General features: G+C 34.9%; 4 protein-coding genes across 5 annotated transcripts; 2 read left to right on the top strand and 2 right to left on the bottom strand.

Annotated features, from left to right (window-relative positions):
- Positions 1 to 71: 71 nt before the first annotated feature.
- LOC128239467 (stomatin-like protein 1) lies at positions 72 to 12,011 on the top strand. Of its 2 annotated transcripts, none has more exons than XM_052956111.1 (10): positions 72 to 207; positions 470 to 665; positions 1,719 to 1,822; positions 3,175 to 3,241; positions 3,458 to 3,540; positions 3,845 to 4,048; positions 7,923 to 7,978; positions 8,188 to 8,300; positions 9,040 to 9,282; positions 9,574 to 12,011. In XM_052956111.1, the coding sequence occupies exons 2-10, from the start codon at positions 482 to 484 to the stop codon at positions 9,816 to 9,818; spliced, it is 1,299 nt and encodes a 432-aa protein (XP_052812071.1). In that variant the 5' UTR covers positions 72 to 207; positions 470 to 481; the 3' UTR covers positions 9,819 to 12,011. The 2 variants fall into 2 exon arrangements, with proteins under 2 accessions (XP_052812071.1, XP_052812070.1); XM_052956110.1 differs by having other exon boundaries at positions 1,713 to 1,822.
- A 2,318-nt stretch (positions 12,012 to 14,329) lies between these two features.
- LOC128239464 (uncharacterized) lies at positions 14,330 to 17,683 on the bottom strand. The gene is made up of 2 exons (XM_052956106.1): positions 17,555 to 17,683; positions 14,330 to 16,837 (listed from the first exon to the last, which is right to left on the bottom strand). The coding sequence occupies exons 1-2, from the start codon at positions 17,585 to 17,587 to the stop codon at positions 14,708 to 14,710; spliced, it is 2,163 nt and encodes a 720-aa protein (XP_052812066.1). The 5' UTR covers positions 17,588 to 17,683; the 3' UTR covers positions 14,330 to 14,707.
- Positions 17,684 to 17,874: 191 nt separating this feature from the next.
- LOC128238624 (xaa-Arg dipeptidase-like) lies at positions 17,875 to 24,159 on the bottom strand. Its single transcript, XM_052954736.1, has 5 exons — positions 23,464 to 24,159; positions 21,680 to 21,828; positions 21,210 to 21,352; positions 20,782 to 20,936; positions 17,875 to 20,490 (listed from the first exon to the last, which is right to left on the bottom strand). Exons 1-5 carry the CDS (start codon positions 23,839 to 23,841, stop codon positions 20,098 to 20,100), a joined length of 1,218 nt encoding a protein of 405 aa, XP_052810696.1. The 5' UTR covers positions 23,842 to 24,159; the 3' UTR covers positions 17,875 to 20,097.
- On the top strand, positions 23,817 to 26,883 carry LOC128238625 (cystatin-B-like). The gene is made up of 5 exons (XM_052954737.1): positions 23,817 to 23,952; positions 24,207 to 24,316; positions 24,874 to 24,978; positions 25,645 to 25,724; positions 26,173 to 26,883. The coding sequence occupies exons 2-5, from the start codon at positions 24,251 to 24,253 to the stop codon at positions 26,234 to 26,236; spliced, it is 315 nt and encodes a 104-aa protein (XP_052810697.1). The 5' UTR covers positions 23,817 to 23,952; positions 24,207 to 24,250; the 3' UTR covers positions 26,237 to 26,883.
- Positions 26,884 to 27,967: the final 1,084 nt, after the last annotated feature.

Here is a 27,967-nt window from a genome sequence, read left to right as displayed (position 1 = left end):
ACTATTAAAATAAATCTACTTTATTGTATGAATAGTCGATTAAACACTAACTACTCTAAAAGACGCTGCCCAATTAAAGCGTTGATTGCATTTTGCAATACAATATTAATATTCTTCATGGAATGTTAATTATTCGATTTAATAAGAACCAATACGTGATTGTTAATGTTATTTCATTGTTTGATATATTTCAATTATAACTGCAAGGTAATATGGCCATGTAACATATTTTCGCATCTTTTAAGGTTACATATCACTGATTATAAAGTAATGTTCAGTGATAGTTTTTAGATTTTATTTAAACTTGCTATACATAAAAGTAGAAAGAACAGTTTGTAAAAACCTAGATGTTGCTGGATAATATAATTGATGTCCGGATTGTTCAACTAAATTGCTCTTTATTATTTGATGTTACAAGTACAATCTAGTTTATTATTTACATTAAAGTATGATCTATTTTGTGCACCAGATGAGGTAAACTATGGCAGCAAAATACACCAGACTTTCTACGGAGGACCCAGACAGAGGCCAGAGGGTAACGTTTGACTTCTCCTCTTATAACGCATTTGGAACAGGGGAAATCGCAGATAAAAACTACAAGTCCATCTTCTCATATGGACTAGATGACAAGCGCATGGCTCAAAATGGCCTCTCTGTATCAGTTGGTGCGTAGTTTATAGTTTATGAATTTCCTTTTTGGTGTTTGATCAGAATAATAACAATAAACAAAGTAATTCAATTTGGTTTATAATTGTCTCTGACATAAAGTCTGTGAAAGACTACTTCTAACAAACCTAAATCTCTATAACTGGATTTAGAACAGTACAGTCGAGTAAGGGATTCCGAATCAGTAAGGACAAATCCAGTGCTGTATTAATATTAGGATAGTCAGTTAAATGAAACAATACTTGTTCAGGGGCTCATATATATGGACTAGATTTATATTACTTTCAAGTTATGATGAGACTTTTGTAGTTCATATATCTTGTTGTCTAAATATACACACTCGTTGTAGGAATTCCGAATCAATTGAAGGTGTTTAGGATCACGTGATATGTTTGGCTGTTTTATCCAATCACTGCATCTTCTGTTCTCTGAAGTTGGGGGTCGTTTCAAAACCAACTTGAATTGTCAAACACATGTATGTTGAAACAAACATGGATAAGGCCAAAGATTTTCGATGTAAAATCAATATTTAATCTCAACATATTTTTGTGGGGTGCTAGCATCTGTTAAAGTAAATATCAATTTTATGTAAAAAACCCAAAATAACAAGTATTTACCACTTGTTTACCTATTTATTTGATGTTGTTTCACCCAAAGCTCATTTCCATTACCGGTGCGTCAGTAAAATTGTTCCATGTGCGATATTTGTAAACATGTACACAAAGGCAGTTTTGATGTGTACACGTTCTAAAATTGTTGTAAGCAATAACAAAGCATCAAACACAATACATATGTAAGAAAAATTTCATATGCAGGTCATTCTCAGATAAATTTAAACGACTGATTCGGAACTACCCCTGATTCGGAATCCCTTATTAAACTGTAAGTTTTGAATAATAATGGTTTAATACAAAAATAAAAAAAATTAAAAAAAATGAAGAAAAAAAAAAAGTTCAGTTGTTGATGTTTTGAATATGAAGTTAATGGTGCAGCTTGTAAGAATCAGCCTATAGGTTCGTATTGATTTGTGACAATTTGGCTTTGAGTTTCAGTGAAGGAGCCTCTGTTGTCAAGGGTATGCAGGTACCTGATCACTGTGCTGTGTGTGCTGTTCTGCATCGCCACATTCCCCATCTCAGCCATATTTGTCATAAAGGTTAGTGTGCTAATATATATATGATTTAGTGGACTATGACAATCAAAAATAGGTATTATACTTAAAAATTTGTCACTTTGACATCCTTTGAAGTAAACTTTATGCAAGAAGTCTGTATGATTTACCGTATAATTGTTTTCAAACTTTTTATGTAAGGCTCTTTTTTTCCATACATTTTTTTTCAAAAGCCCTACCATTTCTACTTTTCTGTGAAAATAGATTGAAAAATAATAGTGTGTAATATATATGTAATAAATGCACATTAATAGTTATAATATTCATAAATTGTCCTCAGAATGACCTAGGATGCAAGAAATGAAGCACTCAATTTCAAATTTTTCGGGGAGACCTGTTCCCTAGCTGCCCAATTACTTTAATAAGATTATAGGCAAGTTCATCAAACACATGTACAACATAATTGGTCAAAAAGTTCAGATGACCTTTAATTCTTCAAAAGTTAAGATCCCTGCTATCCCTACTTTTTGCCCGTAAAAACCCAACTTTTTGAAATTTTGCATACTTTTAAAAAAACAAAACACTCCTATCTTTATCCATACCTTTTGTTTTTTTCTTGAAGGTTGTTTTGTTTTAAGAGTCATATTCCTGAAACTATGATGTTTCATTTACTGATTGCGTCATATTTACTTGAAGATCCATCTTTGCTTGCAATGGTTTATTTAACTCCTAAATTTGAAAAGACAGAGTGCTGATGGATCCACCTTATTATCCCCGCCTTGAAAAGGCGAGAGGATATAGTAATGGTAGGCGTGCATGCGTGTGTGCATCCACCCGTCCCACATTCATTTCTTTGCATCTCCTCTTACATTTCTCATGTGATTTCTACCAAACTTTCACAGATTGATGATCATAAAGTGAAGCAGCGCATATTGTTGAGCTTTTGCGATTCGACCATTTTTGAAAGAGTAATTGCCCTTTGCTTATTTTACATTTAAAATTGGTTTCTTCGCAACTCCTCTTACATTTTTCATTCGATTTTTACCAAACTTTCACAGATTTATGATCATAAAGTGAAGCAACGCATATTGTCGGGCTTTCCTGATTCAACTATTTTTTGAAAGAGTTATTGACCTTTGCTTATTTTACATTTAAAATTGGTTTCTTCGCAACTGCTCTTACGTTTTTCATGGGATTTCTACCAAACTTTCAAAGATTGATGACTATAAAGTGATGCAGCGCATATTGTCTGGATAAAACCCAGTCTCAGCAATTTTAGCCTTTTTCAAGTGATAAAACATGTCTTTGCATACCCAATTGTGTTATTGATTTAGTTGGTCTAACACAAACTTATTTTAATCATTCCTTACTGATGTTCAATATTTGTTTATTTGCAGACAGTGTCAGAATGTGAGAGACTGGTTGTGTTCAGACTGGGACGGCTACAGAAGGTCAAGGGCCCTGGTGAGCTTCAGATAGTGACAATATATATGGGATGGAAAAATGAATGAATTAAACTTCAGGACGATACGGTTTAATGATAACTGATGTAATGTCTATTGCGCAACACAATATTTAAAAAAATGTTCAATCATACTATTAGTTTCACAAAAAACAATGATTTCTTTGGTACTTATATATATATATATGTATAGCATTTATCAACCTTCTTTTTTCCAGGTGTTAACTTTGTGCTGCCATGTATTGACAGGGTGAAGAAAGTTGATATGAGAATAAAGGCATTTAATGTCCCTCCTATACAGGTAATCTAATTATACACATTTGCAACAAATACAACTTACATGTTTGCTTTTACAGAGTAATAACATTTATGTAAAGATATTAACTTCTACTATTTTCAGATGTACATGTAATGTTATTTCATGAGGCAGTAAAATTCATTGTCTTCTACCAACTCTGGAAAGCCTGCATATTCGTAAAATGTATATCTGGTATTGTAAGAAAAAATCATACATATATCTCCCACTTCTATAATGATATAAATGTGTCATATATTGGGAACCTTTTTCCCAATAACGAAAGATACTTCTACTTCATTTCTTTCAGCTGATAACAACAGATGCGGGCATCATAGAGCTGGGTGCCGATGTGTATTTCAGGATCACTGATGCGATCAAGTCTGTGACAAATGTACAGGACATGAACACGTCTCTGCGTGGGCTTGTTAGAAACTCTGTGATGAACTCGCTCACAAAACATGACCTGCAGGATATAGAGAATAAACAGATAGTTCTCATGGAGCAAGTCAAGGTAATGTTAGTCCTCATTGAGTAAGTCAAGGTAATGTTAGTTGTCATGGAGTGAGTCAAGGTAATGATAGTCATCATTGAGCAAATCAAGGTAATGTTAGTCCTCATTGAGTAAGTCAAGTTAATATAAGTTGTCATGGAGTGAGTCAAGGTAATGTAAGTTGTCATTGAGCAAATCAAGGTAATGTTAGTTGTCATGGAGTGAGTCAAGGTAATGTAAGTTGTCATGGAGCAAGTCAAGGTAATGTTAGTTGTCATGGAGTGAGTCAAGGTAATGTAAGTTGTCATGGAGCAAATCAAGGTAATGATAGTCATCATTGAGCAAGTCAAGGTAATGTAAGTCATCATTGAGTAGGTCAAGGTAATGATAGGAGTCTTCATGGAGCAAGTCAAGGTAATGTTAGTCCTCATGGAGCAAGTCAAGGTAATGTTAGTCCTCATTGAGTAAGTCAAGGTAATATAAGTTGTCATGGAGTGAGTCAAGGTAATGTAAGTTGTCATGGAGCAAATCAAGGTAATGTTAGTTGTCATGGAGTGAGTCAAGGTAATGTAAGTTGTCATGGAGCAAGTCAAGGTAATGTTAGTTGTCATGGAGTGAGTCAAGGTAATGTAAGTTGTCATGGAGCAAATCAAGGTAATGATAGTCATCATTGAGCAAGTCAAGGTAATGTTAGTCATCATTGAGTAGGTCAAGGTAATGATAGGAGTCTTCATGGAGCAAGTCAAGGTAATGTTAGTCCTCATGGAGCAAGTCAAGGTAATGTTAGTCCTCATTGAGTAAGTCAAGGTAATATAAGTTGTCATGGAGCAAATCAAGGTAATGTTAGTTGTCATGGAGTGAGTCAAGGTAATGTAAATTGTCATGGAGCAAGTCAAGGTAATGTTAGTTGTCATGGAGTGAGTCAAGGTAATGTAAGTTGTCATGGAGCAAATCAAGGTAATGATAGTCATCATTGAGCAAGTCAAGGTAATGTTAGTCATCATTGAGTAGGTCAAGGTAATGATAGGAGTCTTCATGGAGCAAGTCAAGGTAATGTTAGTCATGATGGAGCAAATCAAGGTAATGAAAGTCGTCATGGAGCAAATCAAAGTAATGAAAGTCTTCATGGAGCAAGTCAAGGTAATGATAATCGTCATGGAGAAAATCAAGGTAATGAAAGTCGTCATGGAGCAAGTCAAGGTAATGATAATCGTCATGGAGCAAATCAAGGTAATGTAAGTCCTCATGGAGCAAATCAAGTTGATGATAGTCATCATTGATTAAGTCAAGGTAATGATAGGAGTCATCATTGTGCAAATCAAGGTGATGAAAGTCGTCATGGAGCAAATCAAGGTTATGATAGTCATCATGGAGCAAACCAAGGTAATGATAGGAGTCGTCATGGAGCAAATCAAGGTAATGAAAGTCTTCATGGAGCAAGTCAAGGTAATGTTAGTCATGATGGAGCTAATCAAGGTAATGTTAGTCATGATGGAGCAAATCAAGGTAATGAAAGTCGTCATGGAGCAAGTCAAGGTAATGAAAGTTGTCATGGAGCAAATCAAGGTAATGAAAGTCGTCATGGAGCAAATCAAGGTGATGATAGTCATCATGGAGCAAACCAAGGTAATGATAGTCATCATTGAGTAAGTCAAGGTAATGATAGGAGTCATCATGGAGCAAGTCAAGGTAATGATAGTCATCATGGAGCAAATCAAGGTAATGATAGTCAACATTGAGTAAGTCAAGGTAATGATAGGAGTCATCATGGAGCAAATAAAGGTGATGATAGTCATCATGGAGCTGAAAGTCGTCATGGAGCAAATCAAGTTGATGATAGTCATCATTGATTAAGTCAAGGTAATGATAGGAGTCATCATGGAGCAAATCAAGGTGATGATAGTCATTATGGAGCAAATCAAGGTAATGAAAGTAGTACTGGAGCAAATCAAGGTAATGATAGTCGTCATGGAGCAAACCAAGGTAATGAAAGTCGTCATGGAGCAAACCAAGGTAATGAAAGTCGTCATGGAGCAAATCAAGGTAATGAAAGTCGTAAGGGAGCAAACCAAGGTAATGAAAGTGGTCATGGAGCAAACCAAGGTAATGAAAGTGGTCATGGAGCAAACCAAGGTAATGAAAGTTGTCATGGAGCAAAACAAGGTAATGAAAGTCGTCATGGAGCAAACCAAGGTAATGTTAGTCATAATGGAGCAAACCAAGGTGATGATAGTCATAATGGAGCAAACCAAGGTAATGATTGTCATCATGGAGTGTGTTAAGGTAATGACAGTGTTCATGGAGCGAGTCAAGGTAATGATAGTGTTCATGGAGTGAGTCATGGTAATGAAAGGGTTCATGGAGTGAGTCAATGTAATGATAGTGTTCATGGAGGGAGTCAAGGTAATGATAGTGTGCATGGAGTGAGTCAAGGTTAATTGGTAAAGATTGTGTTCATGGAGTGAGTCATGGTAATGATAAAGTTCATGGAGTGAGTCAAGGTAATGATAGGCTGTATGGAGTGAGTCAAGGTAATGAAAGTGTTCATGGAGTGAGTCAAGGTAATGGTAGTGTTCATGGAGTGAGTCAATGAAATGATAGTGTTCATGGAGTGAGTCAAGGTAATGATAGGCTATATGGAGTGAGTCAAGGTAATGATAGTGTTCATGGAGTGAGTCACGGTAATGGTAGTATTCATGGAGTGTGTTAAGGTAAATTGGTAATGATAGTGTTCATGGAGTTAGTCAAGGAAATGATAGGGTTCATGGAGTGAGTCAAGGTAATGATAGTGTTCATGGAGTGAGTCAAGGTAATGGTAGTGTTCATGGAGTGAGTTAAGGTAAATTGGTAATGATAGTGTTCATGGAGTGAGTCAAGGTAATGAGAGGGTTCATGGAGTGAGTCAAGGTAATGATAGTGTTCATGGAGTGAGTCATGGTAATGATAGTGTGCATGGAGTGAGTCAAGGTTATTTGGTAATGATTGTGTTCATGGAGTGAGTCAAGGTAATGATAGTGTCCATGGAGTGACTCAAGGTAATGGTAGTGTTCATGGAGTGAGTCACGGTAATGGTAGTGTTTATGGAGTGAGTTAAGGTAAATTGGTAATGATAGTGTTCATGGAGTTAGTCAAGGTAATGATAGTGTTCATGGAGTGAGTCAAGGTAATGATAGTGTTCATGGAGTGAGTCAAGGTAATGGTAGTGTTTATGGAGTGAGTTAAGGTAAATTGGTAATGATAGTGTTCATGGAGTTAGTCAAGGTAATGATAGTGTTCATGGAGTGAGTCAAGGCAAATTGGTAGTGTTCAAGGAGTGAGTCAAGGTGATGGTAGTGTTTATGGAGTGAGTCAATGTATTGGTAGTTGTCATGGAGCAAGTCAAGGTAATGGTTGTGGTTATTGAGAGACTCATGGTAATTAAAGTGTTCATTGAATGTGTCACGGAAGTTGTGGTTGTAATTGAGCAAGTCAAGATTATGGTAGTCATTATGGAGTGAGTCATGGTAGTGATAGTTGTCAAGGAGCAAATCAAGGAAACAGTAGGCGTCATGGAGAAAGTCAAGGTAATGATAGACCTCATGGAGTGAGTCACAGTAATGGTGGTTCTCATGGAGCATCTCAAGAGGTAATGTTAGTCCTAGGGGAAGGGTGTGAAGGCAATGATAGCTCTCATAGAGCAATTCAAAAGTATCTATCACCCTCATGGAGAATGTCAAATGTATGTTATACTTATGCTCAGGTTGTTGTTTGTATTGAGTAGAATTTATTTTATGATAGAAACCGCAATCAATTATGGGAAATTAAAATCCTATTTATTATTCAAAACATATGAGACACACAATAATGAAACTAACAATTGTTGTATGTGGAGTTTATGATTATTTCCCGATTTCAGGAGAGCTGTAACAACACTGCTGTTCCCTGGGGCGTAGTGCTAGAGAGAATACAACTGTGAGTAATCTTGTAGTTGAAAAGATGTTCAGTGATCTGCTTAAGCCTTAAGCCAATATTAATATTCGGTATTTACCATAAGAATAAAAAAAATACATGTTATATCTAAATTATGTTGTACCATGGAGTTTAAACGTTAATAAAATGAAACATTGAATGAAACAATACCTTTTTTCTCCTAACTTGTTATTTAAACTTATTTCTTTTAGGTCTCCCATCAAGGTGTTACAGGCTGCGAAGGACCCTGGCATACTTCCAGGGCTTGGGGGCCAGGGAGGGATCTCACAGGTGTTCCAGCAATTAACTCAGTCCCTGTTTCCAGGTACCTATGTTCAATAATGTTTAATGTCATTGTTAAGACTGGGGTTTATGATCAGCAACTGCAGCCCAAGTATATAAAAAGCCAAAAACACAGCAAGTAGCCTACAGTTTTTAAGCAGTATAGAAGTGGACCGTGTTTTCTGTGTACAATGGAGACTATGGTAGATAATTTTAGTAAAAGGGCTATTGTTCTCACTTGTTTTCAATAACTTTCATAGTGAGAAGTAATTTTTTGAGGTATCATTTCAAAGAGTCAATTACTAGTTTACAATTTTGTCATGATTTGGTGTTAAGTTTTCAAGCTTGTGTGTTGTTTTTTCAATAAAAAAATTGAGTTATTGTAATAAAAAAATTGAGTTATTGTAATACCCTTGGCCTTGTTCATGTTGGCGTGCAAAATATTTAACCTTGGCCTTGATAATATTCTTCTAGATATTCACATCAAACTTGGTACACCTGATACCAATGCACACTTGTGTTGTTGGGTCCAGAACTATGGCTTTAATAACTTTGGAGTTATGCCCCTTGCTTGACTGAAAAAAACAACAACAAGCCATGGCATTCCCTTGCAATGCTCTTGTTTCATAGTTATATGGTAAATTATTATTATCCAAGTACTTCACCAACATAAGATTAAACACTTACATGAAGTACTAGGATAATAATATTTTATCATATAAAATTATTATAGCCATAGTTATGGGCCTAGCTAACTAGTTCACAACCGCCTTCCAATTCAGATATGGCCCCGTCCATGACTACCAAGAAACAAGAGGTCAACATGGAAACAGTTGCCATGGGTGATGCAGACGGGGCGGTTGGGTGTGAGGATGTTGCCGTGGAGGTAAAGGTTACACCCGGTAGTCTTGTGGATCTTGTCCGTGGGGTACTCGGGGAGAGTTTGGTGAGGGCTGTCGGAGCCACATACCAGTTTAAGCTGTCCGGACCCAGCGGCGGCACATTCTACCTGGATCTCAGTCATGGTAAGATTCACTTGTTCATATGTTTATACATACTGGAATGGACTACAATGCTGAACAGTTTTACATAGCAAAGTGAACATGAGCTTCTTTAGCACTTGTTCTTATATTTAAAGCGGAGTATGTGTGTGTTTCTTTTTCTTTATCTGAAGAATTGTATTAGATTCGTTTTTGATAATAAACACCAAATAATACATTTTAAAAGGACATTTATAGCAAGAAATAATGAATACCATGTGCAGTATAACAATTTAAGTTACTGGTATTTGGTATACATTGTCCAACTGTTGACAGGTACAGGGTCGGTAGGGCAGGGCCCAGACCCGAGAGGAAACCCAGATGTTACCTTGGAGCTCACCACGCAGGATATGCAGAGAATGTTCTCCGGGAACCTGAAGCCCCTCTCCGCATACATGAGCGGGCGGCTACGTGTGACAGGTGACCTCTCAGCGGCTACAAGGCTAGAGGAAGTTATGGAGAGAATTATAAATAAATCCAACAGTAGCACTGTAGCTGGCCATACTGTTGTCAATATTTAGTGACTTCAAATTTGTCTCCATTTAACATGAGCCAGAGGGTTCCAATGTTAGGTGTTTTCAGAAGATACTAGGCTTGGGATAAATGAACGATAAATCCAAACAGTCGCATAGTTGCTGGAGATATACTATTACTGTGGTAAAAGTTTTCATGCTTCTTATTCAATTACGAACCATGTGTCATCATCTGTATTGGATTATGTCCGCAAGTAGAAAACGAGAACCAACAAATAGAATCATCTTACAGTTACAGTGCATATCAATAATCCAGTAACCAATGTAAACATAGAATTAAAGATGGCAATGTTCAGTTACTTGCTATTTTGGGTACTTTTCTGTGGGTTATTATAGTGATTACTGATGGTAAAATACATCACCCTATTGCAAGAATTCAATAAACTGCTATTGATACATACTATTATTGAGTTTCACATTAAAGTGATGATGTGAACTGTTATTCAAATGTTTTGTGTTTGTATTTACATCAGTGGATGTTAAACTTACTATATTATTGTTGTCTGTGATATTCATTGTGATTTATACATTGTATGGATCATTTCATGTTTACTGTTGATGAACATTGTGCATGCATAGATGATTTCATGGTTAACAATGGTTACTGTTGATGTACATTGTGCATGCATAGATAATTTCATTGCTATCAATGGTTACTGTTGATATACATTGTGCATGCATAGATAATTTCATAGTAACCATTGGTTACTGCTGATATACATTGTGCATGCATAGATAATTTCATGGTAACCAATGGTTACTGTTGATACTTTGAGCATGCATAGATAATTTCATGGTTACCAATGGTTACTGTTGATACATTGTGCATGCATAGATAATTTCATGGTAACCAATGGTTACTGTTGATACATTGTGCATGCATAGATAAGTTCATGGTTACCAATGGTTACTGTTGATACATTGTGCATGTATAAATCATTCACGGTACCTGTGTGTTTTATAATGCATTATTGACTTAACTAAGCATTCTATACCCTCCCTTGTAAAAACAGTGTAATCTATCACTTCTTTAGGTTTCTGCCTTGCTCTCTCTTATCGTCATGTCTTTTATTTTATAATAGTTTTTCTAAGACTTTAAACCAAACAATGACTGCAGAAGTTGGAAAAAAAACAACCATTTTCAGTTTTCTATTCTTTCCAACTGTTACCATTGTGTTATTTGTTTTGTCAAATAAATGTCAAGGTCCATAAGTGTTTATTAAAAATAAAACCAATATATAAAACTGTTCAGCCGATATGGATTCTCAGATGCCAGTTATTGTTTTCAGATTGATATGTAACAATTTCGAGAATATAGGGATAACTACTTTTTAAAGTGGTGTTAAATTTAGTATTCAAAATGGTCAATGCAAGGTCTTACTTGTAAACTTATAGAGATCTCATCATGATATTTTCAGTATTGCTTCCTAAAATGTTATTTAAATGAATTAAGCAATCAAACAATATTGTACCAAAATTAGGCTCATATTACCTTTTTTCAGAAGTTTTGTATAAGTTTGTCTGTTTTTCGAAGAAGCAGGGAAAATATCTTATCAGTTTTGATGTAATTGTCAGTGGGTTGGCCATAACGTTGAAAAACACTTTTGATGTAGACATGTCATTTAGTACACATTTAATATTTGTCCAGTAACTATATCGTTTGTGTAGTGATTCCAATAATTCTAAAATATTTGATAAATTATGCCCCTTGATTGACTGGTAAAAAAGGACATGTTGTTTGTGTGTGAAGAATACAGCAGCTACCTTTATTTCCATAGGTGTTCTTGTCTTTGTTTTCTGCAAGTAAAGTACTGTAACAATACTAAAGGGTGTAAATGAATGTTTCAAATTTTTTAAGTTTTCACAGGTTATTGTTAAGCTAGTGTGCACATTTAATGATCACATTTAATGGGTAAATAGTAATTGTCGGAAAGATATTGACCTTCCAATAAATGTTTTGGCTATCATTGACCAAGACTTAACCAGATTTGTACAATCGGATGGTGATAGTCATATTGAAATGTTTTTGTACTTACAATAAGTGATCCATATTACGAGTAGTTTGCGATGCTAGCAGATCTTCACAAAGTGTTGAGTATAAACAATATTTTATTTATGTGTTTTTATTATTTATTTATTTTTAATTTATATCTGATAGACATAATAAACTTTATAAAGTGATGCTTTCTTGTTTATTGATTTCAGTATTCCAGATTTACTTAGCTTTCTATACAGGGGAACTACTTAGCTGTGGATACAGGGGAACTTTTATCATACAGCAACATATAAGACCAAAAATATCAGTTGATCAATAAATTTGTGTCACAAATGAAAGGATGACTGGAAAATTCATATCCCCATCCTTTTACATGATATATAAACAGTTTTCAATATAAATATTTCCAGTTCTACCTGGGTTGATTAACTTGAAAGTGATTGTTCAATATATTTTTAGCTTGATTATTCGAAGAATAAGGAGGGCTTTACTACTCGCCCCAGCGTCGGTGTCTGCTTAAGTTTTAGGGCAAGAAGGTTACAATAAGGTTATATAACATCATTTTAACCCAAAATACAAATTATGGCCCTTGATTCACCTTTTTTTTCTTTTAATTTCTTTGGACAGGCACATTTTTTTATTCTTAACCAGGTTTTCATAAAGTGAAAACAAGTTATTACTTGCGTCATTGTTCGGGCTGGCTGGTGGGAGTGCAGCATCAAAGACACCTAATGTATCAAATTTTAGCTAGGTTTGGCATATAGTGACCAAACTTGGTATATACAAAGAGTTTATGGAGACCTTTCATGGGAAAGCATTTGAGGCCCCTAGGATCAAGGTCAAGGTCAAAGTTACTGTTAATAGAACAAGAGCTGTTGTAAGGCAGCGCGCTCGACTATGTACGCCGCTTTGACTTAGAAGTAAATACAATAATGATGTAATATGTGCCTGTCAAAAGCAATAAAACAATCAAATTAAAAAGTGAACTAGAATCGCAAATTGACAGGGCAACTTAACTGGAACATGAGTCATTGTTTGGTCCAAATTGATGTATCAAGCTCATTTTTGATCAAATTCTGACAAAACAACATTTTTGAACAAATATCTTTTCACAAATAGCGATATAAACAATGGTCTGGATTACACCTCAACATAAGTAAGCCTAAGTTTATCATCTTATATTTTGTTTTTATTTGCAGCATAATCCGGGATTGTAATCATACTAATGCACGTGTCAATTGTAACCACTGCCCCGCCCACCCCTCGCCCTGTTCCAGGGGTATACCGGGGACAGCAGAGGCTACGGGCTGTGTTTATACCTTTCAGGTGGCCCCGCAGTGCCTAGTGAATGTGGTTTTGTCTTCATATTGAAAATAGTCGGGAATGGGCCTCACATAGGTATCCGGGGTTGCGCGGCCATTTGGCGGGGATTTTACCAGCAGTGTGTCTCTACAGGTCGGGGATTTTACCCGGGTTTTGAGAGACCGGAAGTCAAAGTCCCTGCTATTCCAGACTTGGGGGGCATATACAATTGGCTGGTACATAAAAACATCTAAATAACCAAAAAAAGTACTCTGAAAAATACCCTTGTTTTTTTTTTGTTTTGATAAGCACATGTCATTGCATTTCCTGTGATAATAAAAACAAAATTTAGTCTATGTTATATGGAGATTGATGTTTGATGATGCCTGTGTAAGTGATCATTTTTTACAAATCCAAAATCAATCCTTAGTATGTCTAAATACAGTTGCATATGATGTTAAAATTATTCAGGTAGATTTATATCAGTTTCAAACTTTTTACTAAAAGCAGGGTTATTTATTATTATGAATGATCGTCATATTAAAGTATGTTTTAATTATATAAGAAATTAGATTTATCCATATGTTTGTACTAAACACGGATGAATAAATAGTATGCATTCCGACATTTTCCTAATGTCCATTAGAGGTTCAGTTCAAGATGGCATTAAAATGGTTTTGAGGGCAATTATATTGAACAATCTTTCTCATTTATATTGAATATAAGGAAAAATATATTTTAGCTCTGCGCTCGCTTCGTTTTTTTCGCTTGCTCGCTCCAATTTTTTTTGGCAAAAATCCGAGGAACGAAACATTAATTTGGTGTGGCCTTACATCATACTTGTAATCTCTTCTAAGTCAAAACAATGTAGTCTAGCGCTGTCTTATGACACCTCTTGTTTAATTAAGAAGGGCCTATTATTTTTCATGTCACAGGATGAAACAGTATTACTAATATTCTATGTTGTGTTTAATTTGTGGTGTGAAACATTTGTATATGGGTCCAGGTGTGGTTATGCCTGCAGGTCATTGTTGGTCGGGTACCCGAGTCCAACATTTCTACTTGTCTTAAAAGCATCTTTTAGGAAATGCAAACTCTCAGACAGTGCCATGTTAAAGTAAAACAAAACGTTTCCAGTTTCTTTTGCGCTCAACTTTTTATTGCCAGCAGACAATTCTTTCTAACATTTTTTTCCTCTCCTTTTTGGATACAGAGTTCATAGTTTTTTGCACAAGAAAGACACATAAATGAACCTAGACCAAATTGTGCCTTCTTAAAGTGTGAATGAATATGAGACACAACTAAAATATAAATAGTGTATATACAGTTGAAGCCTGTCGGCTTGATATGGCTCGACTTGATTTCCTTGTTAGCTCGAACTTGATGTGAAAGACCAATTTTTTTTACTCTATGTAACCATAACTGCTAAGCTCTATATTCGCGATGCTCAAAGTGTTTTGGCTGCTCCCTCAGGTATCGAGCAAACAGATTTCGACTGTTTAATGATTCTGACCTACCTACCTTTTATTGTTGGCCATGAAAAAACCTAACATAAAAATGTCTAAAATTAACCCAAGACTTATTGCTTGTATAAAGCATTGCGTATCAGTCGGATGATGTGCCAGATGGCAGCATTGTTTCTTGGCCTCACATATAAAGAATCCTTGTAAAAGGTCGAAGCTTCTTCCAGGTTGTTCTCCAGCTCGTAGCAGTGCCCCAGCATGTTGCAGATAGTGTCTATATGGCCTGGGGAGCCCCTGGGGTAGAAGGCGTAGCTGTCTAGTTTCTCCAAGGCAGTTACCTTTTTCTCAGACATGTTGAGTTGCCTGTATGTGAGGAACTGGAGGTAAAACATGAGCGGAACAGCATCAACAACGGCATAACTCATCCAGGCATCATTCTTGAAGTGTCTTTCCTGGAAGTCTGCAAGGGTGTGTGTCCTATACATCTCATACCCTAAATGCTTTGGTATGCAAAATGTTTCAAATCTTGAAAACTTTACACACAAAGCTACACATATTTGAAGTGAGTATTGCTCATTGTGATGTAATGCCCAGTTAAATCCTTCATCGTCCATGTCAGGGTCTGATCCATGTTTACTACAACTGCAGAAGTTCCAGACATGGTACCCAAACAGATGTTCACAGAATGAAAGCTCCTTGGCAGCTGCCTGATACTGCCCACTGCAGTACAACATAAAGGCATACTTGAGTCTGTTTGATAACAAGTCAAACTTGAATGACTTCTCATAGAGACTGGAAATGTCTGTACCTACTTCACACCCTCTTTCAATGCACAATGAAGCTTTAGCCGATGCAATGTGCCCAAACATCATTGGAAAAAGCATTTTACTTATGGTCCTCTCTGCTTCTGTACCCTTAGACCCAATGCCACTAAACTCTGTTTCCAAGAGCAACAACACTTTTTCACATAGGGAGTTATGCGTGTCCATCTGTTCAAGTATTTGAATTCGTAATCTACAAAGACCTTTCAGTATTTTGATATACAAGTCCTTTCTAATGGATGTGTAGGTTTCAATCCGTTCACTCAATGCATCAACACGACTCACACACCTCAGCGGAGCGATTTGTTTCAAGAGTTTTGAACCAAAATCATCCATAGTAATGAAAAATATACACTGCAAACAGTCCGAAATAATCCTGGATATGAAATCATAGACAAACACCCTATCATTCTCATGAAGTTTTCCAACAAACAAGTTCACATCAGCAATAGTAAAGTGGGGACAATGACCTATCTTCAGCCATCTTTGTATTGTTGTGAGGCAATAGATGGCACACTGCACAATATTGTCCTCCCTCCAAATATCCTCAGGATAACTTTCAATAGTAAACATCATTGCAGTTTTGATGTGAAAAGTGCTGAATTTTTCTCCAAGATGTGGTTTAATGAAGGTTTTCCTGATCATTTTTAGCAATGTGTACACCTTGATCTGTGTTGTTGTGAAGTCAAACACAAGCAACCTCTCTATCAGTGAAGTAGAAAATCTCCACTCCGGTAAGAACCATGGAGTTTCTGGATGCCCTTGAGGTACAAGACATGCTGGCTGTTTCCTGGCTCTGCCCAATGTCTCAAGTTTAGGCCAGTGTCCAGGGCGCGGTCTGTGAAACATAAACTTACATTCCTCTGGAAGTTTTTCGCAGGAAAAAGCGACCACAATGTCGACTTCTTCCATCCAACTTCTAGATGGACCGTGAGACAAGACCTTCCCCTCTTCACCAAGTATCTTATCAAACCATGTGTTACTTATCAGGACTCGTCCCTTGTCATCAATAACATCATCAGGCCAAAGTCGCTTTGTCAATGGTTGTGGGAGATCTAATTTTAATCGTTGGAGGTAGCAGTGTTGTGGAGGAGAAGAATCAGTCTTTACCATAAGGAGGCACTTTTTTCCAGGCTGAAAGTCACTAAACTCTTGCAGAACCACTTCATTATTATACATGGATAACATGTCAACATCTGACATCATTCCGGGTGTGGTTGTGCCTTCACTCTGACTCCCAAAGTGATACACAGTGATATCTGATCCAGAAAGCTTAGCAGAGAGAGAGGCATTGGTCTCCAGCATAAGCCATGTTCTCCTCCTCTTTTCAACAATGTATTTGCTGACCCCGATATCTTCTAGAACCTTGGATACATTCTGTGATAGGTATCTCTGGCTGTCCATATCAGCACTCAGTGTCTGAAACTGTGTTAATGTTATGTAGATGTAGGTTGAGATAGTTAAAATGAACATTTAAACATCATAAAAACTTGATCTTTGTGACACCATACGAGACTTTTATAAAGTATAAATATAAATTATTTCTTAATAATATTTATACTGATAAGTCATCACATTATTTAAACTGTGTTTCAATAAATAAAAAATCTATTTAATAGGTTAACTATTGATTTTAAAACTCACAGGTCAGAGTTATTTAGATTGCTATTATATGGTGCTTTCACACAATGATTTGTAATTTAAAGTTAAAGCTGCACTCTCACAGATTGAATGTGTTGACAACTTTTAAATATGTTGTCTTGGAATGAGCCAATTTATGCGAAAATGCATGGAAATCAGTGATATAAGACTGCTGACAAAAAATGAGGTCACCAATTTTAATGTGTAGGTTGAAAAATTGATGTTTTATGCGTTTTTCTTAAACCATTAGTACCGCTTTTAGCTCGTTCCATGACAATATATGTCAAAAGTTGTCAAAACAGTAGTTCTGTTAGAGCGCAGCTTTAGAATCAACAAGAAACTATCTACAGGAATACTAATATATTCAACATAACATACCCACACACAAGTACTTATTGCATATTGAACTGCAGCAAACTACAAACCTCTTTGACTTAACCACTACCTGTATGTAAAGCTGCCTATGATCAATACATCTGTTGAGAAAATATCTCAACATACCTTTAGGATATTTTTCAAGCTCCATTGATCCATATTTACATTAGCTATTGATGCAAATATCTCACTGTTGTTGAAAATCCACTTGGTCTATTCGCTCAACACATGATGATATGTCGTTGTGGATTCACTTAGCCGATTTGTCCACTCAGATATGCTTTATTGGGAAACACATTTTAATATTTCACTCAATGGTATTTTATACCATCATTTTATGGCATTATAAATAAATATGCCCACTTTTCATTCAAAGCCTCATGTTAGGAAATCTGAGGCATGACCATGTCAGGCTTTTAATCTCTCAGTCAGAATAATAACAAAACCAAAATAAAAGTGCTATATTTAAGTGGCTTCTCACAATCTGCATCACATCAAATCCCATACTTTAACTTTTCATTTTATCATCCAAATTTATTTCACATAACTGGTCTTACAAAAATAGCATTTAAAAAGTTAACATTACCTCAAGTTCAACATTGGTTAGGAAACATTTCATTTCAGGACTATTTTGGACAGCACTCTTAAACAACACAACAGTATGTAATCTAAGATTTATTTAAATTGCATTTAAATCTGTAAACAAGTAAGAAAAGTCTTCTTTAAAGTAATATCAACTAAAATACATCCGGTGAGATTCTAAATAGATATAAAAGAATATTTCTGTGATGATTTAATTACAACTGTTACAACTGTTATTAAAATCTCTATTATGTTATGTTCACTTTTTACAATAAATGTAAATAGTTTTGTACATGTAGCTAATGATTAATACAAACATTTGAGATACTATTGTAATATGCAATCTGAATAAATTAAAGTATTCTGTATAAAAATCAAATTACTGGTAAGTACCAGATATTACATCCAAATACAATATTCACATTTAAGAGTGCAAACTTTCAAATGTTACCGGTAATAATCTTGAATGTATAAAAAGGACATATTAAAGTATTCACAATGCTATTTTTATTTGTGTTGCCAATTCGGGCAGGAAGGTGTCGAAATGAATTTGCCCAAAGCCACTTTCACTTGCCCAAAGCCACTTTCACTTGCCCAAAGCCACTTTCACTTGCCCAAAGCCACTTTCACTTGCCAAAACACATTGTTAACATGATTGGATTTTTTCCAATGTCTTGGAAGACAAGATCTGTTTACTATATTTGTATTTTGTTGTTTTTTTCCCATGATAAAAGATGTCCAATATTCAATGAGGTTGGCAACAACAATTTGCTATAATGCTAGTATAAAATGTGCTTTGATATTGGCACAAAGCCTTTATTTGTACCATTCTTATTGTCTTATTGTCTTTATTCTGATTATTTTTTCCTGTCTGCACTAAATCTTTTAACTTGCACAATCAGACAAGCTGATTTGCCCTTATGCAATTTTGTTTGTCCCGAGCTTTGGGCAAGTGGTTTATCTTGAGGATTGGACATTATGTTTATAAAAGGGCACAGGCATAAGCATAAACAACTTTACGATATTACACAGCCAATACATTTAAACATTAATATATGATTGAAAATGAATTTTAAATAAGAAAAAATCTGACTAATATATATATATTTGAATACAAACACCGGCCATGGTATTTCCATTGTGGGTCTCAGAGTGGCTCTGTGTTAGGGGAAATAAAGGTTCCTTAATGATATTTAGCTCTGGTTAGTAATTCTTTGAAATATAGCACCTGGGTAATAATTTGTTTATTCTTCTTTAACATTTTTTTAATTGTAATCTCCAAGCACAGGCCTGAAAAACACTTAAAATATTGAAATGAAAATATTTTGTAGCAATATTTTCAATTTTGCAACAGGAGATACATGCCAATGCTTGATCATTTCTTTACAGTAGGTCAAAGGGAATAACTTGACATATATAAGCCCAGAAATATGGGCCTTCTACTCATACAAATAGACTTGTCATTGGCAACATGTGCACTTAATTTCATGTAAACAGCTTGAAATCTTTGAGATTAAAAGCCAAGTGTGAAATCATTTAAAGTGAGTGAGCAACAAATAACAGTCTGAAATATGAATTCTGGATAAAAAGTGAAACCATTGTAGGCTGTCTTTTAATAATTAATTTGATTTTCATATCTTTTTTTGTGTGAAGACATGTTCAATGGGCTAAACTTCATTTACTACAGTTTTGCTCGACTTTCAATGATTTCTTCACATTTACTTTTTGATTTAATCAAATCCTTTGTGGTTGAGTCGTCAATGTTTTTTTCTACATTCTACAAACAGTTCATTTCATAATATTAGCTCTTTAGAAAATATTGCCCTTTATAGCCACTATCTTAGGGACTAATTTAAACAACACAATTCAATATCATAATGAGAGAGTTTCACAAAAATCTATGACTATAAATAAAATCACAAGTATTTCCATGATGCAACAATCCTGAGCTCATAGAATTTAGCTTCAAATACATAACATTTAATATAATGACTTAACACAAAATCCAGTAAAATAAAAACAAAAATAATAAATCTGCTTAATATCCCCTGATCAAATACCATTTGATTTCATCTCATTAAATTATGTTACATCATAGTTTGCTTCTGTTTGCTTATATCAGCTTCAAAGTCCATTTTGATTTTTTCAAGTAGACTTTTATCTCTGTAGATATCCAAGGCGGTCAGGGCTAGAGCTTTTGCCACATCGAGGGTGTATTTCTGTGCCTTGCTATCACCAGCCACAGCGGTAAAGTCCTTTGAGTGATTACTAACAAACGACCCAATGTGGAACTTTGGGTGAAGACTGGGAATAACATGTGAAACGTTGCCCATGTCTGTCGAGCCCCCAAACTTTCTCTTTCTCTCCTCATCTGTTTCGATCACCACCCCAACCTCTGCACTGTTCCTTTCATAGATTTCCGCTAGTGTGTTGTTGGATATAAGGTTGGAGTAGGATTTCTCACTGAACTTGTAATCAACCTAAAATCAGAAAAAAAATCCTTTTCACTATTCCACATACAAAACACTCGTCACAAGTATGCTTATGTATGTACCGGGGGTACAAAAATGTACCTAATAAGACTCAATGAAGAATTTCTTTTTTATCCATGTTAGTTTTTGTTTTGTTAATGAAACAACAAATTGTACCTCATGAAGTTAAAATGTTTAAAGAATAAAAATCCATAATGATGACACTATATATTTAATCTGCCATATTGTCACTCTATTTTTTTTTAATTAAGAGGCTAAATTTCATAGACGCCTACATACAGTGCATCCTGTGGCCAGTGCGGCACCCTCAATACACCCGGTGACCTTCTCTCTGAGTGTAACCATCTCCGGGTCAGTCGGGGTACGCAGGTAATATTCCAGTTCTGTCTCATCAGGGATGATGTTAGGCTGCAGACCACCATTTTTTATGACACCTGGATTTTTACAAGTTATTTTTTTTTATACATCATTTTTAAGCAGATGCCACAAAGTTAACTTTAAAACAATTGAGCATATCTCAATAAGGATACCTTAAAATCAAGTAATTCTTTGTATTTCATTTTAAAGAATGTCTCTTGGTTTAATGCCATTGAATCCACTGATTAATAGCAAAACAGAATTTTACTTGAATATGGCAGATTTTAATCTAGTATTAACTACTTAAAAGACACCCTACCATCACAATGGCCAGATCAAGTTAATATTACCATGCACTCTCCAATCGGGTCTCATCTGTTGTCGGGCGTGTGAGATGTTGGTGTAACATTGTACAGCAGCATCCAGCGCATTGAAACCATCCCAGGGGTGCGAAGATGCATGGGAGGCCTTGCCATGATACTTGATTGACAATCTGGGAATATCGAACGGCAGATAGAATAGTATATAATTTTATTTTTGGCCTAAGTTTTCATTCTGTACAGATGCATCCAGAGCATTAAGGCTGTCCCGGGGGGGTTCATTGGAGGCCGGGCCATGGTATTTGATTTACAATTTTAAGAATAATTTTTAAGCCAATATATAGATATTATTGTGCAATAGTTCAGTAACTTTCAAATACTCATTCTTGCAGGGATAATTTAAAGCAAACTCTTTTTTTTTTAAACTGTGCAATCATGTAAGTGTTTTTTTCTATTCATAAAATTGTTTTGTGAGATATCACATAAGATGCCTCACTTACGGTGTCATTGACACATATCTGGGCCTGGAGAGGTTGAACTGTGATGGATGGGCCATCAGGGCAACATCAACACCTTCAAATGCCCCAAGGCGTAGCAAGTCAGATTTGCCACATAGACCCTCCTCTGCTGGACAGCCAAGAACTGTGAGCTTTGAAATACAAAATCATTTATCGAATGAAAAATTGTTGCAGTATTTTCCAAAGAAATATCTTAAATGCCTGACTGCAGAAATTTTGTTTTATTTTCTCTGGACATGATAATACAGCCCTACTAGTACGCCCCTTTGTCTTTAGATATATAACTGATTACCATGCTTGATTTATGAAATATGTGTATAATAGTTATATGCACACAACACTGTAAATACCAGTTACAAGAGCAGTCTAAGAGACAATGCGCTTAACTTTTTACACCACTTTTAAGATTAAGGATTGCAAAAGCTTGAGGAAACATGAAATTAAAGGTCACTGTAAAAATTGATAACATGCAAAACCTTAAACAGGATTTCTAAGAAAAAAAGGGCAAAATTTGCATTATATGCAACATATAATAATCATACGTGACAGTAAAAAAGTTTCATTGTAAAAATGTAAAGTCATCAAGTAGTTGCTGAGTTATTGACTTAAATTTGCTTACAATGCTCAACCTTACCCAGAACTTCTTAGTCAAATAGTAAAGGGCAATAACTTGCATTTTATGAGGGATTAATCAAATAGGTTGGATAGTTGGAAACACAGTGGCTTGGATTTTGGAAATAAGATATCGTTATTTTTGTCAATAAATGTGTAGAAACCATCCTCGAGGGTTCATTTCAATCACAAATCAAGCAATAATAAAGCAATATCAAAATGTGTACCTGATACTACTAGCTATAATCCATTGGATTTTTTTGATTTTTGTATATTATTTAATCCAAGCTAATGTGGTAGAGCCTGTGTATTAAGTTTCAATGCAATGAATTTGCATATTGCCTTGAATGTGGTTACATACTAAACCTTAACCAGAACTTTTAAGTTGGTTTAAACAATACTTATTTCAAAAGAACATTTAAGGATACACAAGGTTAAAGTATAATCAATAATAAAGGATTTTCTGAGGTAATAATACATGAAAGGTTAACAAGTGATATGTGCACAAAACAAAATAAATCTCGACAGAATTGAGAAAAAAGCTTATTAACTAATTATATTATGCCTTACTTCTGTAGATTTTTAAGTTGAATATATGTATAAATAGAAATTGCACGAAAAACTTAAACTAGCATTTCTAAGAAAAACAAGGGTATTTATATTCATTATATACAACACAGAGTTGTCTTCCTTCATTATTTTAGTCTACTTTAATAGGTGTGATAACGTGGAAGCCTTGTATAAAGTATCATTCTTATACATCCATTGGTTACAGAGATGTGGCCTTGACGGTTACATGATATGTTGCAAGGGTGAGTAGAAATGACTCTCCTTATTCTTTGAAGAGTCAAGCTATAAACTATCCTAATTATATGGTCACACTTGTAGCTACAATAATGAGCGATCAGGGATACTTTTTTATTATTTTGACATTTCATGTGTATCCCTGTAACCAGTCTGCCATAGTCTAAAAATCGTCAAAAGACTCAATGACGGCCATTTAGGTGGACTAGTCACACTTGGTATACATTGTATGTCATTAGATGCATATAGATGTAATACCATGAGTGTATGCTTTGAATTTTTTCAATAACACTTTGTTTATGTTATAAGCCTACAATGGGTGTAGTTTTATGAATGTTGAATGAGCATACAGTTCCAGTGAGATTCTCTTCCTGTGCTGCAATCATGGCTTCCTTTACAGCCAACCCTGCTGCCACACCAACCTCAGCAATCAAATTGTGACCACAGGCATGACCGATGCCAGGCAGGGCATCATATTCACACAAGATGGCAATGTTAGGTCCTGATACCGCATTATCTGTTTTATATGTTGCTCTAAAGGCTGTTGGCAGATTGAATGATTTCTCTACTGTAAACCCTAAGACCTCCAGAAAGTCAGTGAGCTCTGAGTGAGCATGGAACTCGTTGAACGCAAGTTCCGGGTTATTCCATATTGATTGACTTATTCTGTTCAATTCTGCAGAATTTTGATCGATGACATCGCCTACAATAGCCTTTATGTCGTCCATAGTTTAAAAGACCAAAATCTGTAAAAAGGATTATATTTCAATGGTAACTGATACTTCCGCACCGGTTAGATATCAAGCTCTCGATGATCCAGACGTGGAAGTTTTGAAAGGGTAACCATTTTGATTGCATCTCATTTAAATTGCGTTTAGTTAAAGTAATAATTCATTGATATGCATATTTTGTTTATAGCCACACTTTTAAATTAACATGACAGTCTTAGTATCTGACGATTAATCATAGTTTTGTTACAACTCGAATGTAATAAGCTTCTGTAGATAGAGATCACCCTTCCCACTCATATAATATCTTGTGACTCTGTCTCATATACATGTACATGTAAATACTTGTCCTGTTTCACATTCAGACTCTCACTTGTGAAGTGTAAAGACACATATTCATAGACTCAACATGCTTGCCGGAGGTGCTGGTCCAGTTCAGAAAGCCAATGATGATGTCAAGGCAGTCTGTAATGAGGTTTGTTCTGTAGTCTGTATGTAAAATTAACTGAACATTTTAAAATTATATTTTTTACATATATTTAACAAAATGTGAATATTTACTTGAAGGGGCGATCAAACAGTTTCCTCAGACTAAAATTTTACAATTTAGACAATGACAAAAACTGCTAAAAGTAATTGCATGTTTATTGTATATAATTATACATGTTCAAATGTACAATACATAGTCTTAATATTACTAAGCATATACTGCTCTTAAAACAAAATAGTAACTTATCTATATTTTTAAGGCAAACTATGTTATCTTTTTTTTCCTTTGATCTTTTGCTCCTACTTTTAAGAAATTAGAGGAAAAGTATTTTATGTTTTCCAAGTGACCTCTCCTATTTTTTTATTTATTTAAAATGTCCTTTTAAAAATTCATTGACTGAATTAAAAAAAAAAATTTATACATATAACTAGAAGCATAATACATTCAATAAGAGTTATACAACAGTTCTTATTTGTACAACAATGTTTTTATGTGGTTTGTGTAACTAAATAAATAAAATTAACATATGAAAATACTTTTAGCTAAAGGCAGAAATCCTGCAGAAAGCTGAGAAAGATGCAGTAGAGATTTTCGAAGCGGTCTCGTACAGAAGCCAATTGGTAGCTGGAACTAATCTCTTTGTAAAGGTATTATTTTTAATTGATTCACGTTCTGTACTGATTAAACATTAAATAAATTTATCTCAAGGGTAGGTCGGAAATTTTTACTTTTACTATCTGCTGGCATAAATAATATCAAATTAATATATAAAAGCATACATATATCTATGTAATTTTTAGGTTGTTAAATTTGTACTGATTTTGAGGTACACAAGCAGTGTGTTAAGAGTTTTCAGTTATGCAGATTTTTACAAGTACTTAATATTATTTATATATAGAGAAGAAAAGAGGTGATTTGTTATATCTAGTTATGTGTTTGTTGATTACAAAAATTGTTAAATACTAAATAAGTAAACTCCTTGAGGGGTATATCCCAATTTGGTATACGTGGCTTTATTTTTAACACCTCAGTTCATGTTTTCCTCAGGTGAATTTCATATCAAATTGAATACATGTAACTGCATGTGGAAAATTATATAATAGTTTATTCTGTAATAATGAATTTCTTCCTATTAATGCTGATTTGCCTCTAGAGTCATCATTTCAGAGCTATCTGTCCTGGCAAGTCAAGTCAATATTCGTTTATTGTCTGATCTCATATAACATATCACATGGCACATGTCATTATTTGTAATTCTGAATCATTTTAATGATATTTTGTCTGTACTCATAATCTTCATTTAATTCTTGCAGATCAAAGTGAATTCAAATGGAGAATGTATTCATGCCCGGATCTTCCAGCCCCTGCCATGCAATATAGAGGATGGCGGCAAGTAAGTGTCAGACAAACATTTTCAAATTATAATATTTAATAGTTATCTTGAGCTTGCCTGTTGTATATTATGTCAAGATATTACCAAAGCCTTGGTGTTGTCATTCAAAAACCGTTAATTTTAGCCAGAAGTTTAAAAGCATGGTGAAGACATTGTTATAAAACTTTGAACACAATCATGTTCTAAATGACAATGTGCAAATGTGTAGCAAGTCTTATCTCTCTGGCTAAAATATTGAGTAAATATTTCAGGCTTGCATGGTGGCATAACTCTGTCTTCATATCCTGACTTGAGTTATGCCCCTTGATTTATTGAAAAAAACAAACCCACAAGCATTGACACTTGCAGCACTAGTATCATTGTCATTGCTTCTGATGTAAGATACAGTTGTTCAGACACAGACATCCATTAAAATTAAATGTTAAAATGTATTTTTGAATATTTGCAGAACGGCAGAGCTTCACAGCGTACAGAAAGACAAACAGATGGCAGATGAAGTGGCATACTTTTAGACACTTTGCTAAACGTTTGTCATGATTAATTTTTGAATTATCATGAGGTTAAACATTGATTGTATAAATCCTTTCTAAAAGACAACTTGTCTGACAAAAGATTATAATGATTGCCATTCAACATGCATTTTTTTCCATGGTTTTTATTTATATACCACTACCAGTTATGAAAATTGAATACTGGGCAGCTGTGTCAATTATATCACTTTTTTAAATCCTGCATATGATTTTTTTTTCCTTTTTTATTTTGACCAATTATTTTTTATTACTACCGGTATTATACCTGTACATGTAAAGGAAATTTATCATAATTTAATACTGTTATTTTGTTGATGTTGAAACTTACATGTTATGTTTGACTATTTTTTCCTTAACATTAGAAAATTTGAATTATGCCATAAACATTATACAGAATTTGACTGGTAATTCTCCTGTAGTGTTATATGAAATTCTAAAATACTCAAACTTCAGTGTAAAGTGTAGTTTTTATTTTACTGTAATATAAAATAATATGTTATTCAAGGGCAAGTAAAAATCTTGTGCAATGTTTATTTTTGTAGCTTTTTTCATAAGCATACATTTATATAGCTTGTATTTTCACTTTCAAGTTATTTGTAAATGGTATTGAAATAAAATATAGTACATATTGAATTGTTACTATTGTATTAAAGAATATAGTTATGTTTTGATATGTTTAAAAATAATGTTTTGGATAATATAAAAGAAATATTGATCGACGAGTTGATGCATTATAATGATTGAGAGAGTGTCATGGGCTACGTGTTCCTTTACCAAGAGGCCTGGATATGAACCCAGACAGGAGCAGTTTTCAGTGGTTTTTCAAGTGGACATTTACTTTACGCAAGTGATTATGCACTGATAAGCTAAATTGAATTTGATGAATAGTACAAGTCGTGTGTGTTTTATCTATTTTCATTATTATTTTTCTGATAAAATTAATACATCTGTCCTTGGTTTAAGTAGTTCAGGAAGTTATAGATAGCACTAGAGTAGTTAGGCACTGTCTAAATGAAGGCCTGTGTAAACTTCCTTACATCACCGGATATATTTTATATACCAGCTTTTGTCACTTGTGTATTCTGAACACTAATGTACACTCACTGTCAAGGAGCACATTTTCCTTGTATACTTAGCAAAAACTTTGAAGAACACTTTTTACTTTTAAAGCTGCACTCTCACAGATTGACCGTTTTGACAACTTTTTTTTATTTTTTGCCTTGGAACGAGCCAATTTATGCGAAATGTACAAGAGAACAAGTAGATCAGAATATGAATGTCTTGCACAAGTACACTGATGATGTTGACCAATTTACAAATCCCATTAGCCTAACTGTCAGAGGTCAGCAGCAGAAATGGGTGGACAGTTAGTCAGCAGTACTGACAGGACAGTGAGTCAGCAGGACTGGACAGACAGTAAGCCAGCAGTACTGACAGGACATTGAGTCAGCAGTACTGGACGGACTATTAGTCAGCAGAGTACTGACAGGACAGTTAGTCAGAGTACTAACAGGACAGTGAGTCAGCAGTGTTTGGTGGACAGTTAGTCAGCAGTACTGGGTGGACAGTTAGTCAGCAGGACTGGACAGACAGTAAGTCAGCAGTACTGACAGGACATTGAGTCAGCAGTGTTTGGTGGACAGTTAGTCAGCAGTACTGGGTGGACAGTTTGTCAGCAGTGCTGGGTGGACATTTAGTCAGCAGTACTGGGTG

This window comes from Mya arenaria, chromosome 6 (assembly GCF_026914265.1).
Source record: "Mya arenaria isolate MELC-2E11 chromosome 6, ASM2691426v1".
In the NCBI taxonomy this organism is placed as follows: domain Eukaryota; kingdom Metazoa; phylum Mollusca; class Bivalvia; order Myida; family Myidae; genus Mya; species Mya arenaria.
The sequence above is the reverse complement of the archived record's forward strand: the minus strand, read 5'-3'. Positions and strand labels throughout refer to the sequence as shown.